The sequence below is a fragment of the Simochromis diagramma genome, unplaced genomic scaffold (assembly GCF_900408965.1).
Source record: "Simochromis diagramma unplaced genomic scaffold, fSimDia1.1 OVJJ01000061.1, whole genome shotgun sequence".
NCBI lineage: Eukaryota > Metazoa > Chordata > Actinopteri > Cichliformes > Cichlidae > Simochromis > Simochromis diagramma.
The window spans coordinates 2684230-2706429 of record NW_024386945.1 but is presented as its reverse complement, the minus strand read 5'-3'; the positions used below and the strand labels follow the sequence as shown (position 1 = coordinate 2706429).

Here is a 22200-nt window from a genome sequence, read left to right as displayed (position 1 = left end):
AACAACTTAACAACCCCCAAAGCGTCTAAGTTACATGACGAGACGGCGCAACATCTAAACACAAGAGGGGGGAGAGGGAGTAAAGCGCGCCTGCTCTGCGCTGACGCAGGAGCGGCAAGTCCAGCGACCTGGCTGTTTCGTATTTGCCAAAAGCACAGCATTGCAAACACGAGCGGAACTTAAAGTAAAGAATTGATCTCACCAGGCTAGTATCGATCCAAGACCGATGCCGACTTGGTATCGATACAGTGGATATTTGGATCGATCCACCCACCACTACTCTAGAGTGATTCTAGCTGGCATATGCACACCTATACAGTACTGTGCAAAAGTCTTGAGCCAAACATTATTTCTTTAAAATTTCAAGCAGCCAGACATTCTTATAATTTTTAAAAGTTGTTTTGAGAAATAACTCATAAAGCATACCAGAGGCACCTTAAGGTGAAACTGAAGACATCATAAACCAGTGTTGTAAGTACACATAAGACAGAATTTGTGTTATTCTTTCAATAGGCAGCCTGTCACAGGAGAAAAAAAAAAAGTTCACATTGCAGTTTTATCTATGGAACATACCAAGGCTAACACAGTTTGACAGGTGAAAAATATAATTCCTGCATCAACAAAGTGATCCCCAAAGAGCTATTAGTCGGACACTTGGCATTTCAATATGCCCTTAAACAACTGAAGAAACTGGAGAATCGGAGGACAAAAAAGTGTCAGGCCTCTGGAAGTCATGTTATTAAAAAAAAAAAAAAATCAGCAAAGAGCTGACACGGGACCTGAGAGATACATCTGGCCCTTCAGTTGATTCCTCTACTGTTCATTGACGAGTCATCGTCTCAGTGGAATGGTGGCAGTCGGGAAGCCATTCTTAAGGGAGTGTGAGGAACACTAAATTACACAAGAACTCAACTGAAAATCACTAACAAAGGTCTAATACAGTGATCGATGCAACTTGGATTTTTGGTACATATTGTTATCGATGTGTATGGAGGTGGTCAGTGAAGAGGTAGACCAGTGAGTGTATGCAAGTCATAAAACAGGGTGGAGGCTTCATCATAATTTGGGGACACATTTCATTGAGTGGTGTGAAAATTGATGAGATTTTGAACTCAGAAAAGTACCATCACATTATGTTCCACCATGTAATAAAAGCTCTTCCAAAAGAAAAGACTGAATACATACTGTATTTTCCATGTCTCCTTGACTGTTTAGATATATTTATAAAGACAAAATCAGAACTTCCTAGCATAATATGAAGAAATCAGTGGTGAACCAATACTTTTTTTATAATGGTTGAGTAGCAACAATAATCTACTTATTGTATTTGGAATTTATTAATCCAATTATAAATCTGTAAAAGCTTGTGTACATATATGCACATTATCAAGAGGAGCTTGGCACACAGTTGTCTTCATTCATTTTATTAATATAAAATTTTGTCCCAAAGAAAACAATTTAAATCTACTTAAAAAGGAAAAAAAAATAATTTCATTTGAATAAATAAATATTAAGCAAGGCAAGTGTGCTAATACTCAAAATATTTATCTTCATGTCCTGAACAGTGAGTAGTCAAAAGATCATTAAAAAAAAACAAACAAACAAACAAACAAGAAACTGATGCAGTGACAGGCTGATATCCACAAAGACGTTTAAAAGACATGAAATCCAAGTTTAAGATTTTTTTTCTCCCCCATGTCAATGAAACCTTGAAACTCAATTCCAAAGAGTTTATTCTGTTCATCGTAGCATTTCCAGTGGGAGAAACGTTTCATCACTCATCCAAGTGACGTCTTCAGTCTCAGCTGACTGCAGGAAACCTGCAGTAAATGCCCTGCATTTGTATAGCGCTTTTCTAGTCCCTAAGGACCCCAAAGCGCTTCACACTACATTCAGTCATTCACCCATTCACACACACATTCACACACTGGCGATGGCAAGCTACATTGTAGCCACAGCTGCCCTGGGGCGCACTGACAGAGGCGAGGCTGCCGGACACTGGCGCCACCGGGCCCTCTGACCACCACCAGTAGGCAAACACGGGGTTATAATAATAATAATAATAATGGATTGGATTTATATAGCACTTTTCAAGGCACCCAAAGCGCTTTACAATACCACTATTCATTAACTCTCACATTCACACACTGGTGGAGGCAAGCTACAGTTGTAGCCACAGCTGCCCTGGGGCAGACTGACAGAAGCGAGGCTGCCATATCGCGCCATCGGCCCCTCTGGCCAACACCAGTAGGCAAGTAGGGTAAAGTGTCTTGCCCAAGGACACAACGACCAGGACAGAGAGCCCAGGGATCGAACCGGTGACCTTCCGGTTACAGATGCGATTCCCAACCCCCTGAGCCACAGTCGCCCGTAAAGTCGCCCGGTTAGTATCTTGCCCAAGGATATTTGGCATGCAGCCAGGAGGCAGCCTGGGATCGAACCACCGATCTTCTGATTAGTGGCTGACCTGCTCTGCCACCTGAGCTACAGCCACCCCATGTCAGCTGAGACTGAAGACGAGTCCAGATGAACAGAATCAACTTTTTGGGATTTCCTTTCCTGGATGATTGAGCATACATTAAGAGACTTTAAACTCATTTTGGCAAATTCAAAAAAAAAAAAAAAAAAAAAACAAAAAAAAAAAAAAAACACCAAGGTGGTGACATTATTAGAGGCCAAACACTGCAGGAAGTTTTTACACCCAATAACTGGGTTCACATTTATGAAATTCACAACTATTTAAATGAAGCACAAGCTAAAACAATTAATGATGCCTTACATTTAGGTTTGGGGCCATTTTACAGATCCAACTTTCTTCTTCTTTTTTTTTTTTTTCCCCCCTCCCTTTCTTTCTGCAAGTCGTAAGTACAGGACTGGTTCATCAACCAGCAGTCTTATATACACCAAACTGTTCCAACAAATTTATTTGATCCAAATGAGTAGTTACATGGCATCTAATTATTTTGGCTAAACTTCAGTTAAGCCATATGACAACCAAACAGACAATGTGCTAATTTTGCTTATTTTACACCATCTGTTTAAATGAACTACAATGGTCAAGTGGTGTTCCTTTACTACAGTGCAACAGATAAATTAAACATAGAATTTAAGCTTTTCTGATAAATATTTATACGTTTCTTCCTAATGATCAGAATACAGAAAGCCATGAGACAAGCCACTTGAAGCATAACATGTCCCAATCCAAAGATGTTTCTCGGTCTTTGGAAACCAATTTTAAGAAAGTTGCTCAGAAACTTCAGGCAAATGCGTGCACACGGAGGGCCTGTACATTCAAGACTGGTCCTTTGGCATTCTTCTTAGGAAGCTGTTTTTATAGACAGCAGTCGTGGAGTAGCCAGGCTGCCATGCTTACTGAAAAAAATAAATAAAGTAAATAAATAATAGTAATTATATACTTTTTGGAAAAGTCTAAAACCCCCTGCAAACCTGTAGAGAAAGGAAAAAAATGTTTGAGTACTGAAACAGTTGTTTCACAAGTTCAGCCAAGGTAGAAAAAGAAAAAAGACCATCACTGAACATACATTATGGACATGAGTGAAATTATATGACAATGTATATCTACATTATCACATTAATCTTATTATTTGTTTGTTTTACATAAATTAGCTCAAGTGTTCTTCAAGATCCATCATCTTACCGAGTGTGCTACAGTACATCCTCTCCAACATTTGTAGCATCTTTGTCAGTATTGCCTCTTCGAGTGCTGTAATCCAGTAATGACTGGTCAACATTATTGATAATACACAACAAAGCAAACAGAAAGCTACATGGAACGAAGAAGTCCACAGAAACCACCACATGCCTACATACCACTCATCCACAAGGACCACCCCACACAAGCAGCACCCGTGCCAGCAGCTACTCTTTCACCTCTTATAGTCAAAACAGCCAAATTTGTTTGATGAGATACAAAATATTACCTGTTCATTCCTGTTAGCAGAAACAAACAGGTCAATAAAACTCCATCAATAACAGCATATTTGGCTTTTTTTTTTTTAAGACTCCAATCAAAGCTAAAATAAATAGCAAATTAATATCAATGTTCCAAAACGTAATTAAATCCTTCATGCGACTAAAGAGATTACAATATACTTTGTAAACAATGCCTACATACTATTTGGGCTGTTTATATTTCTCTTATAAATACAAATAGTGATAAGATTCTGCAGGAAGAAACGATTATACCACCACCAAATGCTCCCTTGTCACATTTAAAAAAATAAATAAATAAATATCACTGAATAACAACCTCCACCGTTTTACCAGTTTATCGCAGACATTACTGATCCTAAAAGCAAATTTAACTCTAGCACCCCAATCCACGATGAATATTTGAACACAGCAAGTTCTATCCTCCACTATAGATTGTATTATATGTATGCGAATCTACCTCACTGATACCCTCAGTTTGTCAAGTCCAACACCGAAGTGTAAGACTTTGAAGTCCACAACAGGAAAGCCACCGAGTTTCATACAACGCTTCTCTGGAAATCTGTCACTGGTATGGCACACGCTTCCCATTGTACAGGTAAATTTAATCAATAGAAAGTTTTAAAAATCCAAAAAATTAGATGCATTTCTTTTGACCATATTCACAGCCCTGAAATCTAAGAATTAGCTATGGTACATAAGCTAATGCAAATGAAACAAAATCTCTGTCGTGGTATTCACAGCAGTCGCATTGCCTCAGAAAGGGACATAGCCAAGCATCAACATATGAAAAATGTTGTATGTAACAACACAATTTAAACCACTACTCACCTCATTCATCATTTTAAAACACTACATGCTTTACTACCAGCTGAAATTGGCTGGGTTTTTTTATTTTTTATTTTTTTATTTTATTGTGATTATCAAAAATGTGATTAAAACCAGCATAGGTCATTTGAGACTGAGCTAAACCCTACAGCTCTGTGTAGGAAAATTAACACTGTAGTAGAGAAATACATTATCCAGGAAGCCTTACGAAAAGTACAAAGTTTCAACATGCAACACTAAGATTATAGAAAGCTTGGATAGAAAGAAAAGCTGGAAAATTAATGAGTAGCCTGAGAAGCAAACAACACAAAGCTTTTACAAGGACAAAGCTATTTCAAGGGTTAGTCAGCAAAGTTCAATAAAACATAACTTTACCGCTTTTCTTTTTTGCTGTTTTTGTGGTAAAACACACAACAAAGAACAACAATGACTCCAACGATGACGATGACCACTTTGATGGGGCAGAGGGGAAAAATTAATTAAAAAAACAAAAAACAAAGAAACATTAAAAAAAAAAGCTTATTGACATCTAATAGGTTTTCAGTCACTAAGGCCACAAAGGTAATAATGACACAAGAATATAGGAGACTGTTATAATGATGATACAATTTTAAATAAAGATAATCCTGGCAAATAACTGAGTAGTATTTAACAAAAGAAGGTGGAAAACAAAATCAGACTTGTCAAATAGTCTTCAAGTGAGGAGACAGTCAATGAAATAAACCAAGGTAAAGAATTCTCGTTAATTTAAAAAAGAAAAAAAAGACTGCATTCTTCTGCAATCTTGTTATTTTCAATTTTACTGAAATGTGATCCCCTTTGGACTGTGCAGAACATACTATGAACATAGTGTGGCATAACTACAGTTATTATAAATCACTTTAGTGCAGAACTACACTGGTTTACAAAGCCATCATCCGTTTTTTATACAAACATTTGCAGCTTGTTTAACTTTCCATCAGACAGAGGTGTGCTGCGGCTGCAGGACATCCTAGACTTAATGGTTTACCAGCATTGTGTATTGATAACATTATCCAATCCAATCCAACTTTATTTATATAGCACTTTTAAAAACAACAAAGTTGACCAAAGTGCTTTCCATTATATAAATAATTAGTGTAACCAACAAGTTGACCCAATCACCAACTGTAATTTTTTTAATGTACAGTCATTAAAAGAAAGGCAAAAAACAAAAACAAACAAACCTTAATATAACATAAAAGAAAAAAAAAAATACTATATTATACTAAAATACTGCCATTTAAATACTAATTACTCATATGTTCTCAATGTGTATCATAAAAATATGATAAGCATGCTGTAATATAAACATAATCTTTTTGGTTCACCCTCATGTTTGTACATTCACGATCTACTATAAAAGTTCAAAATTTCAAACTTACCCAAAACGACAATAAGAACACGATTAGAACTGCCACTGCCACTTCCACTGTCCACTGGAGGTGAAGCAAAGAAAAAAAAAAAAAAGACAAACACCAATGAAAACCAAAGGAAGAGACAGCAAAATTGCTAAACTTATACAACTGACCCCTGAGTACACTGAAAAGTCTCTTTCAATCCCTGTGAACTGCATGCTTCTGGTTTATCAAAAGCATGCTTTCCATTTGTTATTTGAAATTTAAAAAATAAATAAATAAATAAAAATAAAAAAAATCTACTTTCAGTATATGATGAAACTGACATTGAACAAATATACACCAAAAAAAAAGTTGAAGTTTTTTTTTTTTTTAATCTATTTTAACTTAATAAAATAACAATGTAGTTTAAAAAGGAAGCCAGTTTTTTGACCATGTAGAGTATTATCTGATAAAGCTAATCACATAAAATATTTATTATTAACATCTGACTTACGTGCACATTCTGGAATTCCTGGTGACCACAGACCACCTTTTCCACATGTCTGGGTACCTGATGTGGTTAGCTTGTATCCAGACGGGCAGCTGAGAGTCACCGTAACCCCATGTCTATATGGAGGTTGAGAGCTCACAATCACCTCAGCATTTCTCTTTTTGGGATCTTCACATCCTTCTCCAGATGGAACTGTTGAAAATATAGCAGTTTACACATATTTCCAAAAAAAAGACATGTTCAAACAACGTTAAGATATTTAGAGCACATGGAAACTGCTGCAAAGTTTGAGAAATAAACATAATAATCTACGTCATCAGATTTACATGAAAAATAAAAAAAATCCTATTAGTATGGCAAGTTTGATCACTCTTTCAAACGGTTACCATGTAACACCCAAAAATATATGTTACGATTTAGTTTTTTTTTTTTTTTAGCAATGGCACATTATGATGGTAGTATGACCTGCTGTGCTATACGTTTGGAGACAGTAGAACAAAAACAAACAAACAAACAAACCAAAAAAAACAACAACATTATGCGGTGGCTGAAGATGCTAAGAGTTTTCTTGAGTGACCAGGGGAACAAGAGTTATATAAAGCATGTAGGAGAACCAGATTAGGTTCAATGGTTTGGAAATAAAGCAGGCGAAGTTAAGATGGTTTGTGCCAAAAAGGGATAGAGGACATCCTGGTCAAAGGATGTGGAAAACAGAGCTGCCAGATGGAAAAATAAATAAATAAATTACAAAAAAAAAAAAAAAAAAAAAAAAAAAAAAATGCTGACCACAGAGGGTTTCTAGGTGTAGTGAAAGAGAACATAGAAATGATTGGTGGGAGGGAAAACAATGCAACTTAAAGAATCATACATGATTCCAAACATTTTTTACAAATAAATAACTGCAAAGTGGGGTGTGCGTAATTATTCAGCCCCCTTTGGTCTGAGTGCAGTCAGTTGCCCATAGACATTGCCTGATGAGTGCTAATGACTAAATAGAGTGCACCTGTGTGCAATCTAATGTCAGTACAAATACAGCTGCTCTGTGACGGCCTCAGAGGTTGTCTAAGAGAGTATTGGGAGCAACGACACCATGAAGTCCAAAGAACACACCAGACAGGTCAGGGATAAAGTTATTGAGAAATTCAAAGCAGGCTTAGGCTACAAAAACATTTCCCAAGCCTTGAACATCCCAGGGAGCACTGTTCAAGCGATCATTCAGAAATGGAAGGAGTATGGCACAACTGTAAACCTGCCAAGACAAGGCCGTCCACCTAAACTCACAGGCCGAACAAGGAGAGCGCTGATCAGAAATGCAGCCAAGAGGCCCATGGTGCCTCTGGACGAGCTGCAGAGATCTACAGCTCAGGTGGAGGAATCTGTCCATAGGACAACTATTAGTCGTGCACTGCACAAAGTTGGCCTTTATGGCAGAGTGGCAAGAAGAAAGCCATTGTTAACAGAAAACCATAAGAAGTCCCGTTTGCAGTTTGCCACAAGCCATGTGGGGGACACAGCAAATATGTGGAAGAAGGTGCTCTGGTCAGATGAGACCAAAATGGAACTTTCTGGCCAAAATGCAAAACGCTATGTGTGGCGGAAAACTAACACTGCACATCACTTTGAACATCCCCACTGTCAAATATGGTGGTGGCAGCATCATGCTCTGGGGGTGCTTCTCTTCAGCAGGGACAGGGAAGCTGGTCAGAGCTGATGGGAAGATGGATGGAGCCAAATACAGGGTAATCTTGGAAGAAAACCTCTTTGAGTCTGCAAAAGACTTGAGACTGGGGTGGAGGTTCACCTTCCAGCAGGACAACAAGCCTAAACATAAAGCCAGGGCAACAATGGAATTGTTTAAAACAAAACATATCCATGTGTTAGAATGGCCCAGTCAAAGTCCAGATCTATATCCAATCGAGAATCTGTGGCAAGATCTGAAAACTGCTGTTCACAAACACTGTCCATCTAATCTGACTGAGCAGTTTTGCAAAGAAGAATGGGCAAAGATTTCAGTCTGTAGATGTGCAAGCTGGTAGAGACATAATCTAAAAGACTGGCAGGTGTAATTGCAGCAAAAAGGTGGTTCTACAAAGTATTGACTCAGGGGGCTGAATAATTACGCACACCCCACTTTGCAGTTATTTATTTGTAAAAAATGTTTGGAATCATGTATGATTTTCGTTCCACTTCTCACGTGTGCACCACTTTGTATTGGTCTTTCACGTGGAATTCCAATAAAATAGATTCACGTTTGTGGCTATAATGTGACAAAATGTGGAAAAGTTCAAGGGGGCTGAATACTTTTGCAAGCCACTGTAGAGGATTATGATCTGCTGTGGCAACATATAAAGCAGGGGTGGGCAATAGTAGTCCCAGAACTTCATGCGCTCTTTGGGAAAAATCAAATGCACAACCTTGCTAAAAGGGAGGAAAGCTGGATATTGAGATCTTTATGAGCTTTAAAATGAACTGTACCTGCTGGTTTCTTTGGGGTAGAAGGGTTAGTAGTGGTTATGGTCGTAGTGGTTGTAGTGGTAGTAGTGGTAGTTGTTGCGGGTTTTGCTGCAGGAACAAAAAGTAAGTCAGCAGGGATATGTAAAATCCCAACTAGAGATGCAACTATTTGATTGGAAAGGATGGGACATTGGTCTGATCCTCACTCAAAAGCCTGGAATAAATTTTGATTGCATATCTGCGACAACAAGCCGATCTATAGCCAAACTACAGTTTTCTCAAACTACAGTTTAGCAATAGCCTAACAGTTGACAAAGATCACTCAGTTTAAGTCTGGGTTGTTTACAACAGCAGCAGTGTGCTGATGTTCTAGGAGGACAGCTAGGTAGCTAAAACAACACAATGGAAACATGCAAGCAACCGCAGCTTTATAGATATTTCAAACTTGACATGACAAGACCTTTTGTTTGTAGGTTAGGAATAGTTTTGCTTCCAAGTGAGTTAAAAGTTCCAATGAAATCAATGCTTTCCCTGTTTGGCCTCTCAAACACATCAGATAAACTGATATGCCATTTATTATGATTACAGCCATAAATGTAAAGAGAATATGGATTAAGAATCATATATCAATAATATTTATTGGGCAGATTTTATTTCACAAAATTACGAAAGCAATGTTTAACCTGAACCGGATGTTCCCTTATAGATAAGAATGGTTCCTGGTGTTGTCCCCAAAGTGACAAATACAGCTTTTTTAAATAGGGTTGGGTATCGATTTCAATTTATTATAACTGCTTTGATTCTGATTCAATTTGATTCGATTCAATTTTGACTCAGTAACAAATATATTATAATTCTGATCATTTATCATTACATATCCATATTTTTATATCTCTGTATAAAAACAAAGCTGACACTTGTGAGATTTCATCAGAGGTGTAAGCATCACAGCAGGTGCCTTGGTGTTAAAGTAACCGAGGATAAAACAAAAATATGAAGGAGATTTTCCTGGCCTGGCGTTTCATAGCAGATAACCTCCTTAAAAATATTCTGCAGTAGATCAAAAACAGAAGGAAACCATAAATCAGCAGATTAACATTACCCGATGCTGCTGAATTGAAGAAGAGCAAAGTTACAGAGGTTTTATTAGAAATACAGCTAAGTGTTTTACGATTTGGCATCATTTGTAAAAGTTTACATTTCGTCAGTATTGAAAAAAAAACAAAACAAACCTGCGGCCGGCACACTGTACACAACAGTAGACAAGTGTGTAATAAGCCAGCGAATAATGGAGAAAACTGATTTTTGATGGGAAATTGGTCTTAAAGTGCACAAGGAGAGAGAGCTGTGCAGTAAGTGTGATTTTATCATGGTGGAAGCAAAACAGCAAAAGTAAGAGAGAATTCATGATGATGTTTTTCAAACGTGAAACATAGTTTGGATCTTCTTCTGCTGCTGGTTGAGTTAAGTTTTACCGGCTCTCATTTGCTGTTTTAACTGTTTGGCGGTTGTTGAAATAGTTTTGTGAGCTTTAACCTGAGATTCTGGCATTTCTGACAAAATACATTTATATTTAAAAATCGATTCAGGATTTAATGAATAGATATCACATTATTCAAACTAAAATTGGTTTGAAAAGGGAAAATCTTTTTTTTTTTTTTTTTTTTTTTTTTTTTTAAACCCACTTATCACGCTCTTACCAGTTGAGATCTGATACAGACAGAGTAACTCTAGGTATTTTGTGATATTGGTTTTAAATCAATATTTTGTAATCCTTCTGTAGACTGGGAATCATTCTTTTATATCCAATACAGTGATATACTTAGCTTTCCTAACTATATATATATTTTTAAGTTTCCTGTGCAAACCAAACCAATGTCCCTCTGACTCTTAATTCATATGATACCAAACAGAGCGTAAAAACAATCGAGCAAAAGAGTGATCTTCTCAGTTATCTCAGTTCACTTTCATCAATTTTGCAGTTAAGTAATAATAACTTTGAAAGCATACAAAGAGAAGCAATTGGTGAAGCTGGCATGATATGCCTTTAAACTGCTGTGGCTTTGATTAGGTGATCATGCTTCATACTATAATAGTTCTGCCATTAGATGTCAATCGAATCAATATCCACAAATCAGAGAGGTGCATCCCTAGTAAATCATGTGGTCATATACCCAGAGCCAGGGTATCAGTTACCAATTGGAACTGGAAAAATTGAATCAAATTTTCCCAACAGGAACAGTTCATGCATAATATTAGCTTTATGTATGTTACTGATTATTTATATTTAAAAATGCTGAGTAAAAATGCTGAAGAATAATCTTTTGTAAATGCTTTAATTTAATCATGTAACTGAATATTTTCTTTACATTATTGAAATATAATGATGCAAGAAATCAAGAATTAGCTGCCAAGATCCATGCATTGAATGAATGAGAAAAAGAAAGAAAGCACAAGCCAGCAAGCTCCAGCTTTGAGCAGTTAGCGAAAAGCTTGAATTATAACACCTTGCAACCAACATGTTTTTCTAGCCTATGACAAGATACTGGAAGTAGACGAATCATCCACTTCAAAAGAAACCTCGTAGTAGAGGTAAACTGCCATTAAGCATTTATAAAAAAAATATGCAGCAGGAGGACTTAGGCTCAGAATTGGGGGTGAAGTTGCACTTAGAGCAAAGAGATCATGATCCGATTGAACTCAGTAAATGCAAATAAATATTTTCATTTATGACTTACGTATACACCGAGGAACTCCAGGTGACCATTGACCATTTAGCTCACACATCACAGTAGCGGATCCAATCATTGTGTATCCAGCGTTACACTGTAATGTGACTGTAGACAAGTATCCATATGGAGGTCGAGCACCGCTAATCCACTGTCCAAATGAAATCTCTGGATCTCCACATTCAACCTCTGCAGGGAAAGAAAGTAAGCATTGGTGCAGTAGTCAAAAATGACCTTTTCCACAGTATGTATTAGCCTAATTTATACTACACAAGAAAAAAACAGAGAACAAGTTTTTGAAAAAAAAAATTCAAAACACTTACTGATACATTTTGGAGGCTCAGGCTTGAATGTTCCATCATCCGAACAATGCAACTGTCTTGATCCAACAACTGTATATTCCTTTTTACAGGTGTAATCTATAGCATCATTATATTCATAGAGATCTTTATTTGGACTGAAAGAGCCATACTCTACTACAGGCGGTGATTCACATTTTGTCACTGGAAAATAAAAATAAAAATCTATCAGAATGAAAACAAACAGTGAGCTTTTAATCAGGGGTGTGACTTGTATTACAACAAGACAACCAACCTTCACATACAGGCAACCTGCCCATCCACCCTTGGTTTCCACAAGTGAGCTTTCCTCCACCAACTAGTATATGACTGATTGGAGGGAAAGAGACTGGCTTAGAAATTTTATTTCACATGACACAGAAGACGAAGTAAACCCGACGTGACACTCATTCTGATTTATTTATTTGTTTTTTAAAATAGGATAAATTGCAACATTTTAGTGATTTAATATGCTACTACTAACTTCAATCTGAAAACTAATTATCTAAACACTGTTTATTAGAGCTAACATTGTATTACTAACCCAGGGTTACAAATGACCACTGCTGTATCACCAAATTCAGTCCCAGGATGATATTCAATCTGTCCATTTTCAACTTCCTCCACAGGGCCACAGTTCTTCCCTGAAACAAGAAAAATAAGGATTAAACTGGTCCTTTAGGACTTTTGTGATAGTATGTGTAATTGTCTCACCAAATATAGTTTACTGTTTATGTAACATGTATATGTGAGTAAGACATTTTATAGAGGTAGACATTTTTTTTTTTTAAACACAAATTTTAAGAATGTTACCAGGATAGCGAGTAAATTCTACCTGACGCTCATTCTCATGTGCTTAAACTGGCTGTGAAATACAGCTGCTACAAGGAATTTGAATTTAAAAGCAATTGTTAATATTTACTTTGGCATTTCAACCCCAGAGGGCTCCAACTTCCAGCAGTACAAGTAATACGTGGGGACCCTCCTGCAGACTCATATCCAGTGTTACAGGCAAAAGTAACTGTGGTCCCATCTGGAAAACTAGTTAGAAGAATGTCATTGCCCTTTAAATCCATGTTTTCTCCAACAGGTCTGGAACAGCCTTGAGCTGTACATGAAAAAAAACAAAAAAAACAAACGAAAAAACAAACAAACATACAGACAAAAAAAAGAGAAAACAATTTTAAGAACAGGGTAACCCAGGACAAACACCATGCTGTGTTTACCGTGTCTCAAGCTTATCCGCACTGCACTCACCTTGAGCATTAACTGCAAAAAAGCCAAAAAGCAGAAGGACTGCAGTAATAGCCATGACAGGATCTGACAGGTTTAACTAAAACCAAGAGCCCTTTCTGGTACAAAACAAAGGCAAACACAATAAAGACAATCAGAGATATTACTTGGTCATGATAGCTGGTACTAACAAAGGTATTCCATTGAATCAGGTCTGTCACTGCTAACACATTAACTAGCGGAAGGTAGCAGGTGCAAACATTCGGTCTTCAGTAAAGTTTATATATTTCCCTAAACCAAAACCTTAACAGTAACCAAGTTTAGGTTTTAAAAATGAAATATTTGAAAATACTGCCTCCCCTCTCCCTTTGTCGCGGCAGAAAACAAACCTAAAGTCTTTCCATATTATACAACTTGAAGGCCAGGATAGCTTCGGCTGGCCGATCAACATGTGTTAAACTAAATGACAGGTAGGTACGGGGGGAAAAAAATGGCCGTGAATTCTCGCAGGTCACGTATGCTACTCTCGGTCTTCCTGGAGCCAAAGATACCGTGAGTGGTAACACATCACATTAATAATCGCGTAATTTAGCTTACAGGGGGTTAAGAAGATGTCACTGAAAGATTAAAAAATGCTGATTCCATCTGAATGTCTGCAATTTGGTCAAAATCCATAAACTGTTAAATCGACTTCGGCTGCGTTAGCTAGCTAATTGTTAGCTAACTTAGCAGCAACGACGGATAAATACAATAATATAGCACTGTTATGGGGTCGACGCTTTGTTTTTGTTTTTTCGGTTGTTACGGACGGTTAAAACAAACGACACCATACCTTACGTCTGAACGCCAACAACGATGACCGCTAACAGTCCTGCTCTGAAAGGTTATTTCGGGTTTCTGCTTGTTTTAATGTGGGCTGCGTCTCCTTCTCGGAAGTAGGCGCGGTCAAACAGTCACGTGCTTGTTCTTCAGAAAGTCTTAGACCTTAGATTACAGCTCGCGTACTTTATAACATAATAATGAAATAAACGAAAGAAACAAAGCTCTTAAGTTTGTGTGGATTCACATAAAACGAGTGTAGTACTTGTAGTGCTACCAATAAGCCAAATGAGGGTTGTTGTACTTCCATCCATTTACTTAGTAAATGTAGCACCAGGAAGAAAAACTAAATTAGTTGAAACCGCTGTATTTCTGAAATTAGTCTGTATGCTATAAGCGTTTTTTGTTTTTTGTTCTGTCTTTTCTGAACATAATACGCACAAGTTTATGAGCCCCACCCACCATAAACCCAACACTTCCTTATTACTCTGTTGTTCCATACTTCACATAAATATGCAGTTTTCCCTTCTTAAAGCAGTATTAATAGGACACAGCACGAGACCTGTATATAAAAAGACACATACACCTTTAAGACAATATGAAAGTGCAGGCTGTTCTTTACTGTCCTTGAAAAGCTTTGGCCCTCTTTTGTAAGCCATGCATACTACTTGTGACATACTTGTGAAAACATTTTGTGTTGTAAATTACAGTGCCCAATACATTCAAACAGGGTGACGCATTACAAAACAGGGCGGACTGAATCAATGTGAGGAAATAAACTTCCTGCTGTACTTTGGTCTGTTTATTCACTATTCACAATTCCTGCTTTTTCCAAATGTTTTCCAAACATTCCTTTAAATGACATCAACCACACTTGAAAAAAAAAATACAAAAACTTCAGAGGATTATTTTATTTATTTATTTACATTTGTTTTTACATTTAAAACAACCTACAGAAGAGAAAGTGCAACTTGTACTAAACTGCCTGGAATCAAATGTATTTAAATACAAACTTTAATCATAAGTGTAAATGGACATTTAAACTTACAAATTAACTTAATACCTCCTTACAAATTAACTTAATACTTTAAATGTGTCTTTCACATGTCAGGTCATTTTTGTATGACCTCCACATGACCCCCGTTCACAATTACTTGGCAAGCACGCAGAGATTCAAATTTATTTAATGGATTTATACTGAAGTTTAAAACTGAGACTTAAAAAAGAGTGATTTCATATTAACATGAAATCAGGTGATTATAAGCAAAAAGAAATGTTCAAAAACTTGTGGAAACTGTTTATCAAATAGTGTTTTCTAAACATAAAAGTGAACATTATATGATCATTCACATGCAGCAATGTGAAATCAAATTAAAACAAAATATGATGACTTTTGTGACACTCCACGTAACCAAACCTTTTATATCATATTGTATATCTGGGTACACGGGCCTTTCTTAACTTATCCAGATCTTCCCTGAAATAAGACCACAGACAGGAGGAGACCATTATTCAGTCATATCGAATCACAGGATTTTCACATTCACAGAATGGAAATTACTAGAATTGTCCAAAATTATCTCTATATTATGCTAGCAACCTCCTGAGGTATTTTATACAAATTTTAACAACAATGGAGAAGTGAAGCTACATATACTTAAGCAATTTTAATTCATAACATGCGTATACATTAAGGAAGTCCAGGTGACCAGTAACGTTTTTATGTCACGGTAAGGTTTGCATTGATTATGTATCCAGGTTCACACTTTAACATTGCTGACGACAACTATATCTTCAGAGGTTAAAAATCCTCATTCTATTCATCATTTGGACTCTTCATATTCAACTTGTGGGAAACAAAAAGGAAACTGTATATCAATACAGTTATCCAAAATGACCTTATCTATCATTAACCAGGAGACTGGTCCAATTGAGGCTATAAAGGCAAAGTTGGAATTTAAAAATACATATTAAATTCACATACACATTGTAGTAATTGCACACCCTTAATACCAAATCATCTACAGAGAAAATTAAATGATATGATTAGATATGCTTAGAGAGGCACGTCAGTTTTAGCTATACAGTGGGGCAAAAAAGTATTTAGTCAGCCACCGATTGTGCAAGTTCCCCCACTTAAAATGATGACAGAGGTCAGTAATTTGCACCAGAGGTACACTTCAACTGTGAGAGACAGAATGTGAAAAAAAAATCCATGAATCCACATGGTAGGATTTGTAAAGAATGTATTCGTAAATTAGGGTGGAAAATAAGTATTTGGTCACCTCAAACAAGGAAAATCTCTGGCTCTCACAGACCTGTAACGTCTTCTGTAAGAAGCTTTTCTGTCCCCCACTCGTTACCTGTATGAATGGCACCTGTTTGAACTCATCATCTGTATAAAAGACACCTGTCCACAGCCTCAAACAGTCAGACTCCAAACTCCGCCATGGCCAAGACCAAAGAGCTTTCGAAGGACACCAGGAAAAGTATTGTAGACCTGCACCAGACTGGGAAGAGTGAATCTACAATAGGCAAGCAGCTTGGTGTGAAAAAATCAACTGTGGGAGCAATCATCAGAAAATGGAAGACATACAAGACCACTGATAATCTCCCTCGATCTGGGGCTCCACGCAAGATCTCATCCCGTGGGGTCAAAATGATCATGAGAACGGTGAGCAAAGATCCCAGAACCACACGGGGGGACCTGGTGAATGACCTGCAGAGAGCTGGGACCAAAGTAACAAAGGTCACCATCAGTAACACACTACAACGGCAGGGAATCAAATCCCGCAGTGCCAGACGTGTTCCGCTGCTGAAGCCAGTGCATGTCCAGGCCCGTCTGAAGTTTGCCAGAGAGCACATGGATGATACAGCAGAGGATTGGGAGAATGTCATGTGGTCAGATGAAACCAAAGTAGAACTTTTTGGTATAAACTCAACTCGTCGTGTTTGGAGGAAGAAGAATACTGAGTTGCATCCCAAGAACACCATACCTACTGTGAAGCATGGGGGTGGAAACATCATGCTATGGGGCTGTTTTTCTGCCAAGGGGACAGGACGACTGATCCGTGTTAAGGACAGAATGAATGGGGCCATGTATCGTGAGATTTTGAGCCAAAACCTCCTTCCATCAGTGAGAACTTTGAAGATGAAACGAGGCTGGGTCTTCCAACATGACAATGATCCAAAACACACCGCCCGGGCAACAAAGGAGTGGCTCCGTAAGAAGCATTTGAAAGTCCTGGAGTGGCCTAGCCAGTCTCCAGACCTCAACCCCATAGAAAATCTGTGGCGGGAGTTGAAAGTCCGTGTTGCTCGGCGACAGCCCCAAAACATCACTGCTCTCGAGAAGATCTGCATGGAGGAATGGGCCAAAATACCAGCTACTGTGTGTGCAAACCTGGTAAAGACCTATAGTAAACGTTTGACCTCTGTTATTGCCAACAAAGGTTATGTTACAAAGTATTGAGTTGTATTTTTGTTATTGACCAAATACTTATTTTCCACCCTGATTTACGAATAAATTCTTTACAAATCCTACCATGTGGATTCATGGATTTTTTTTTCACATTCTGTCTCTCACAGTTGAAGTGTACCTCTGGTGCAAATTACTGACCTCTGTCATCATTTTAGGTGGGGGAACTTGCACAATCGGTGGCTGACTAAATACTTTTTTGCCCCCACTGTATATATTTAATTTTGTGTAATATACTGAGATAATTATAATTAGAGCTATTTGTATTTATTAGAGCAATTTTGTTATATTTTATAACCTTGTAATATGCTGTATTATTTCACTTAGTTTAGTTAGTTACTGTACTTAGAGTCTTGGAGCAACTTTGACCACATAATTTCTGCTTTGAAAGCAATGTTTAAGCCAAACCTGATGTTTGCTTATAAATAAAAAGAATGGTTCCTGGTGTCGTCCCTACAGTGAGAAAAACAGTTTTTAATTCAAAGCTAGCACTGGACATGCACTCAAAAAAAACGCTGAGTAATGATCTATGTAAATATGGTAAAAATCTTCTGTTGTCAGTTCTTTAATTTAATGCTGTAATTCAATAAGTGTCTTTACATTACTGAAATATAATGATGCAAGAAATCAAATATTAGCTGCCAAGATCCATGCATATATCCATGCTCATAGTAGAGGTAAGGTGCCATTCACCAATACTCTCCACTTTTTGCTGAAAATCACTGGCCAGGACCCCTTAGTCTTCATTTACCTGCCTTTTTTGCACTTTTCATAAATATGCAGCAGGAGGACTTAGGCTCAGAATTGGGGTTGAAGTTGCACTTAGAGCAAAGAGATCATGCTTGAGCTCAGCACTTACAAATAATTATTTTAATTTTTGACTTACGAATACACTGAGGAAGTCCAGGTGACCACTGACCATTTAGCCCACACATCACAGTAGCGGATCCAATCATTGTGTATCCAGCGTTACACTGTAATGTGACTGTAGACAAGTATCCATATGGAGGTCGAGCACCGCTACTCAACTGTCCAAATGAAATCTCTGGATCTCCACATTCAACCTCTGCAGGGAAAGAAAGTAGACATTGGTGCAGTAGTCAAAAATGACCTTTTCCACAGTATGTATTAGCCTAATTTATACTACACAAGAAAAAACAAAATAAGTTATTGAAAATAACTCAAGACACTTACTGATACATTTTGGAGGCTCAGGCTTGAATGTTCCATCATCCGAACAATACGCCTGTCGTGATCCAACAACTGTATAATCCTTTTTACAGGTGTACTGTATAACATCATTATATTCATAGAGATCTTTATTTGGACTGAAAGAGCCATACTCTACTACAGCGGGTGATTCACATTGTGTCACTGGAAAATAAAAATACAAATCTATCAGAATGAAAACAAACAGTGAGCTTTTAAGCAGGGGTGTGACTTGTATTACGACAAGACAACCAACCTTCACATACAGGCAACCTGCCCATCCACCCTTGGCTTCCACAAGTGAGTTCTCCTCCACTAACTGGCATATACCTGATTCGAGGGAAAAAGGTTGGTTTAGAAATTTTATTTCACATGACACAGAACAGCAAGTTTTTGTTTTTTTAAGACATGGAATTGCAACATTTTATTGATTTAACATGATACTACTAACTTCAATCAAAAAATTAATTATCTTAACACTTTTTATTAGAGCTAACATCGTATTACTAACCCAATGTTACAAATGAGCACTGCTTTATCACCAAATTCAGTCCCAGGACGATATTCAATCTGTCCATCTTGAACGTCTTCCACAGAGAAACAGTTCTTCCCTGAAATAGGAAAGATGAGGATTAAATTGGTTCTTTAGAAAATTTTAGATGATATTATGTATAATTAATTCCACAAAGAAAGTCTACTGCTTATGTAACATGTTCATGTGAGTATTTTTCTAGAGGTCGAGATTTTTTTTAAACAACAATTTTAAGAATGTTTCCAGGATGGGGAGTAAATTCTACCTGACACCCATTCTCATGTGCTTAAACTGGCTGTGAAATACAGCTGCTATAAGGAATTTGAATTTAAAATCAATTGTTAATATTTACTTTGGCATTTCAACCCCAGAGGGCTCCAACTTCCAGCAGTACAAGTAATACGTGGGGACCCTCCTGCAGACTCATATCCAGTGTTACAGGCAAAAGTAACTGTGGTCCCATCTGGAAAACTAGTTAGAAGAATGTCATTGCCCTTTAAATCCATGTTGTCTCCAAAAGGCCTGGAACAGTCTTGAGCTGTACATGAAAAAAAAAGAAAAAGACAAAAAATAAAGACAAAAACAGAGAACAAGTTCTTGAAAGAAATTGAAAACACTTACTGATACATTTTGGAGGCTCAGGCTTGAATGTTCCTTCATCCGAACAATGCAACTGTCTTGATCCATTACGTGTATAGCCGCTTTTACAGGTGTACACTATAGTGTCTTTATAGTAATAGACTTCTCTATTTGGACTGAAAGAGCCATACTCTACTACAGGCGGTGATTCACATTGTGTCACTATATAATAAAAATAAAAATCTATCAGAATGAAAACAAGCAGTGAGCTTTTAAGCAGGGGTGTGACTTGTATTACGACAAGACAACCAACCTTCACATAGAGGAAACCTGCCCATCCACCCTTGGCTTCCACAAGTGAGTTCTCCTCCACCAACTGGCATATGACTGATTCGAGGGAAAAAGGTTGGTTTAGAAATTTTATTTCACATGACACAGAACAGCAAGTTTTTTTTTTTTTTAAGACATTCAATTGCAACATTTTAGTGATTTAATATGCTACTACTAACTTCAATCAAAAAACTAATTATCTTAACACTTTTTATTAGAGCTAACATCGTATTACTAACCCAATGTTACAAATGAGCACTGCTTTATCACCAAATTCAGTCCCAGGATGATATTCAATCTGTCCATTTTCAACTTCCTCCGCAGGGCCACAGTTCTTCCCTGAAACAAGAAAAATAAGGATTAAATTGGTCCTTTAGGACTTTTGTGATAGTATGTGTAATTATCTCACCAAATATAGTTTACTGTTTATGTAACATGTTCATGTGAGTAAGACATTTTATAGAGGTAGACATTTTTTTTTAAACACAAATTTTAAGAATGTTACCAGGATAGCGAGTAAATTCTACCTGACGCTCATTCTCATGTGCTTAAACTGGCTGTGAAATACAGCTGCTATAAGGAATTTGAATTTAAAATCAATTGTTAATATTTACTTTGGCATTTCAACCCCAGAGGGCTCCAACTTCCAGCAGTACAAGTAATACGTGGGGACCCTCCTGCAGACTCATATCCAGTGTTACAGGCAAAAGTAACTGTGGTCCCATCTGGAAAACTAGTTAGAAGAATGTCATTGCCCTTTAAATCCATATTTTCTCCTTCAGGAGGTCTGGGACAGTTTTGAGCTGTACATGGGAAAAGAAAGAGAGAAAGAAAAAAGATACAGACAAAAAAGAGAACAGAATTTTAAGACGAAACACCATGCTGTGTTTCTCAAGCTAATCCACTCACCTTGAGCAGTAATTGCCAAAAAGCCAAGACTGCTCAGCAGAAGGACTGCAGTAATAGCCATGACAGGATCTGACAGGTTTAACTAAAACCAAGAGCCCTTTCTGGTACAAAACAAAGGCAAACACAAGAAAGACAATCAGAGATATTACTCTGGTCATGATAGGCTGGTACTAACAAAGGTATTCCATTCAAGAAGATCTGTCACTGCTAACAAATTAATTAACGGACAGGTGGTAGGTGCAAACATTCGGTCAACTTTATATAGTTTGCTAAACCAAAACCTTAACAGTAACCAAGTTTAGGTTTTAAATATGAAATATCAGAAAATACTCGCTTCCTTTTTTCCCCTTTTGTCACAGCCGAAAACAAACCCAAAGTCTTTCCACATTTTATAACTTGAAGGCCACGATGGCGCGTTCAACATATATGTTGAACTAAATGGCAATTAGGTACGGAAAATGTCTGGGAATTCTCGCAGGTCACGTATGCTACTATCAGTATTCCTTGATCCAAAGATACCATGGGTGGTAAAAACAAACAAAAAAACAACCATAAATAATAATAATAATAACAATAATAATAATAATAAATAGTAGTGACAGTTAAAACAGACAATACCATACCTTACGTCTGAATCGCAGTGGTGGCCGCTACCAGTTCTGTCCTGAAAGCTTATTTGCGGTTTCTGTTTGTTTTAATGTGGGTTGCGCGGTCAAACAGTTTTTCTTCAGCCAAAAGTTTCAGACTTTAGACCACAGTTTGCAAACTTTATAACATAGTAATGAAATACACGAAAGAAACAAAGCTCTTAAGTTTGTGTGGATTCACATAAAATGAGTGTATTGTAGTGGTACATATTCAACAACAAGGAAACTATCAATGCAGTTATCCAAAATGACTTTATCTACCATTAACCAGGAGACTGGTCCAACTGAGACTATA

General features: G+C 37.3%; 1 protein-coding gene across 1 annotated transcript; it reads right to left on the bottom strand.

Moving 5' to 3' along the window:
• Positions 1-2833: 2833 nt before the first annotated feature.
• rca2.1 (regulator of complement activation group 2 gene 1) lies at positions 2834-21951 on the bottom strand. The gene is made up of 23 exons (XM_040038003.1): positions 21882-21951; positions 21259-21359; positions 20964-21152; positions 20589-20688; positions 20333-20406; positions 20062-20241; positions 19793-19978; positions 19420-19519; positions 19165-19238; positions 18894-19073; positions 18586-18765; positions 13427-13438; positions 13092-13277; positions 12714-12813; positions 12426-12499; positions 12155-12334; positions 11841-12020; positions 9124-9210; positions 6652-6840; positions 6183-6248; positions 5155-5230; positions 3659-3724; positions 2834-3372 (listed from the first exon to the last, which is right to left on the bottom strand). The coding sequence occupies exons 2-22, from the start codon at positions 21317-21319 to the stop codon at positions 3667-3669; spliced, it is 2532 nt and encodes an 843-aa protein (XP_039893937.1). The 5' UTR covers positions 21320-21359; positions 21882-21951; the 3' UTR covers positions 2834-3372; positions 3659-3666.
• Positions 21952-22200: the final 249 nt, after the last annotated feature.

What these genes read in the sequence shown, in the direction of transcription:
- rca2.1 (XM_040038003.1), bottom strand. Translation starts at nt 21,319, where the DNA reads ATGGCTATTACTGCAGTCCTTCTGCTGAGCAGTCTTGGCTTTTTGGCA. An exon ending in GTGGTCATTTGTAACCCTGG is followed by an intron (nt 12,500 to 12,713) that starts GTTAGTAATACA and finishes CCCTCCAATCAG; the next exon opens with TCATATACTAGTTGGTGGAG. An exon ending in CAGGTTGCCTGTATGTGAAG is followed by an intron (nt 12,335 to 12,425) that starts GTTGGTTGTCTT and finishes TTTATTTTCCAG; the next exon opens with TGACAAAATGTGAATCACCG.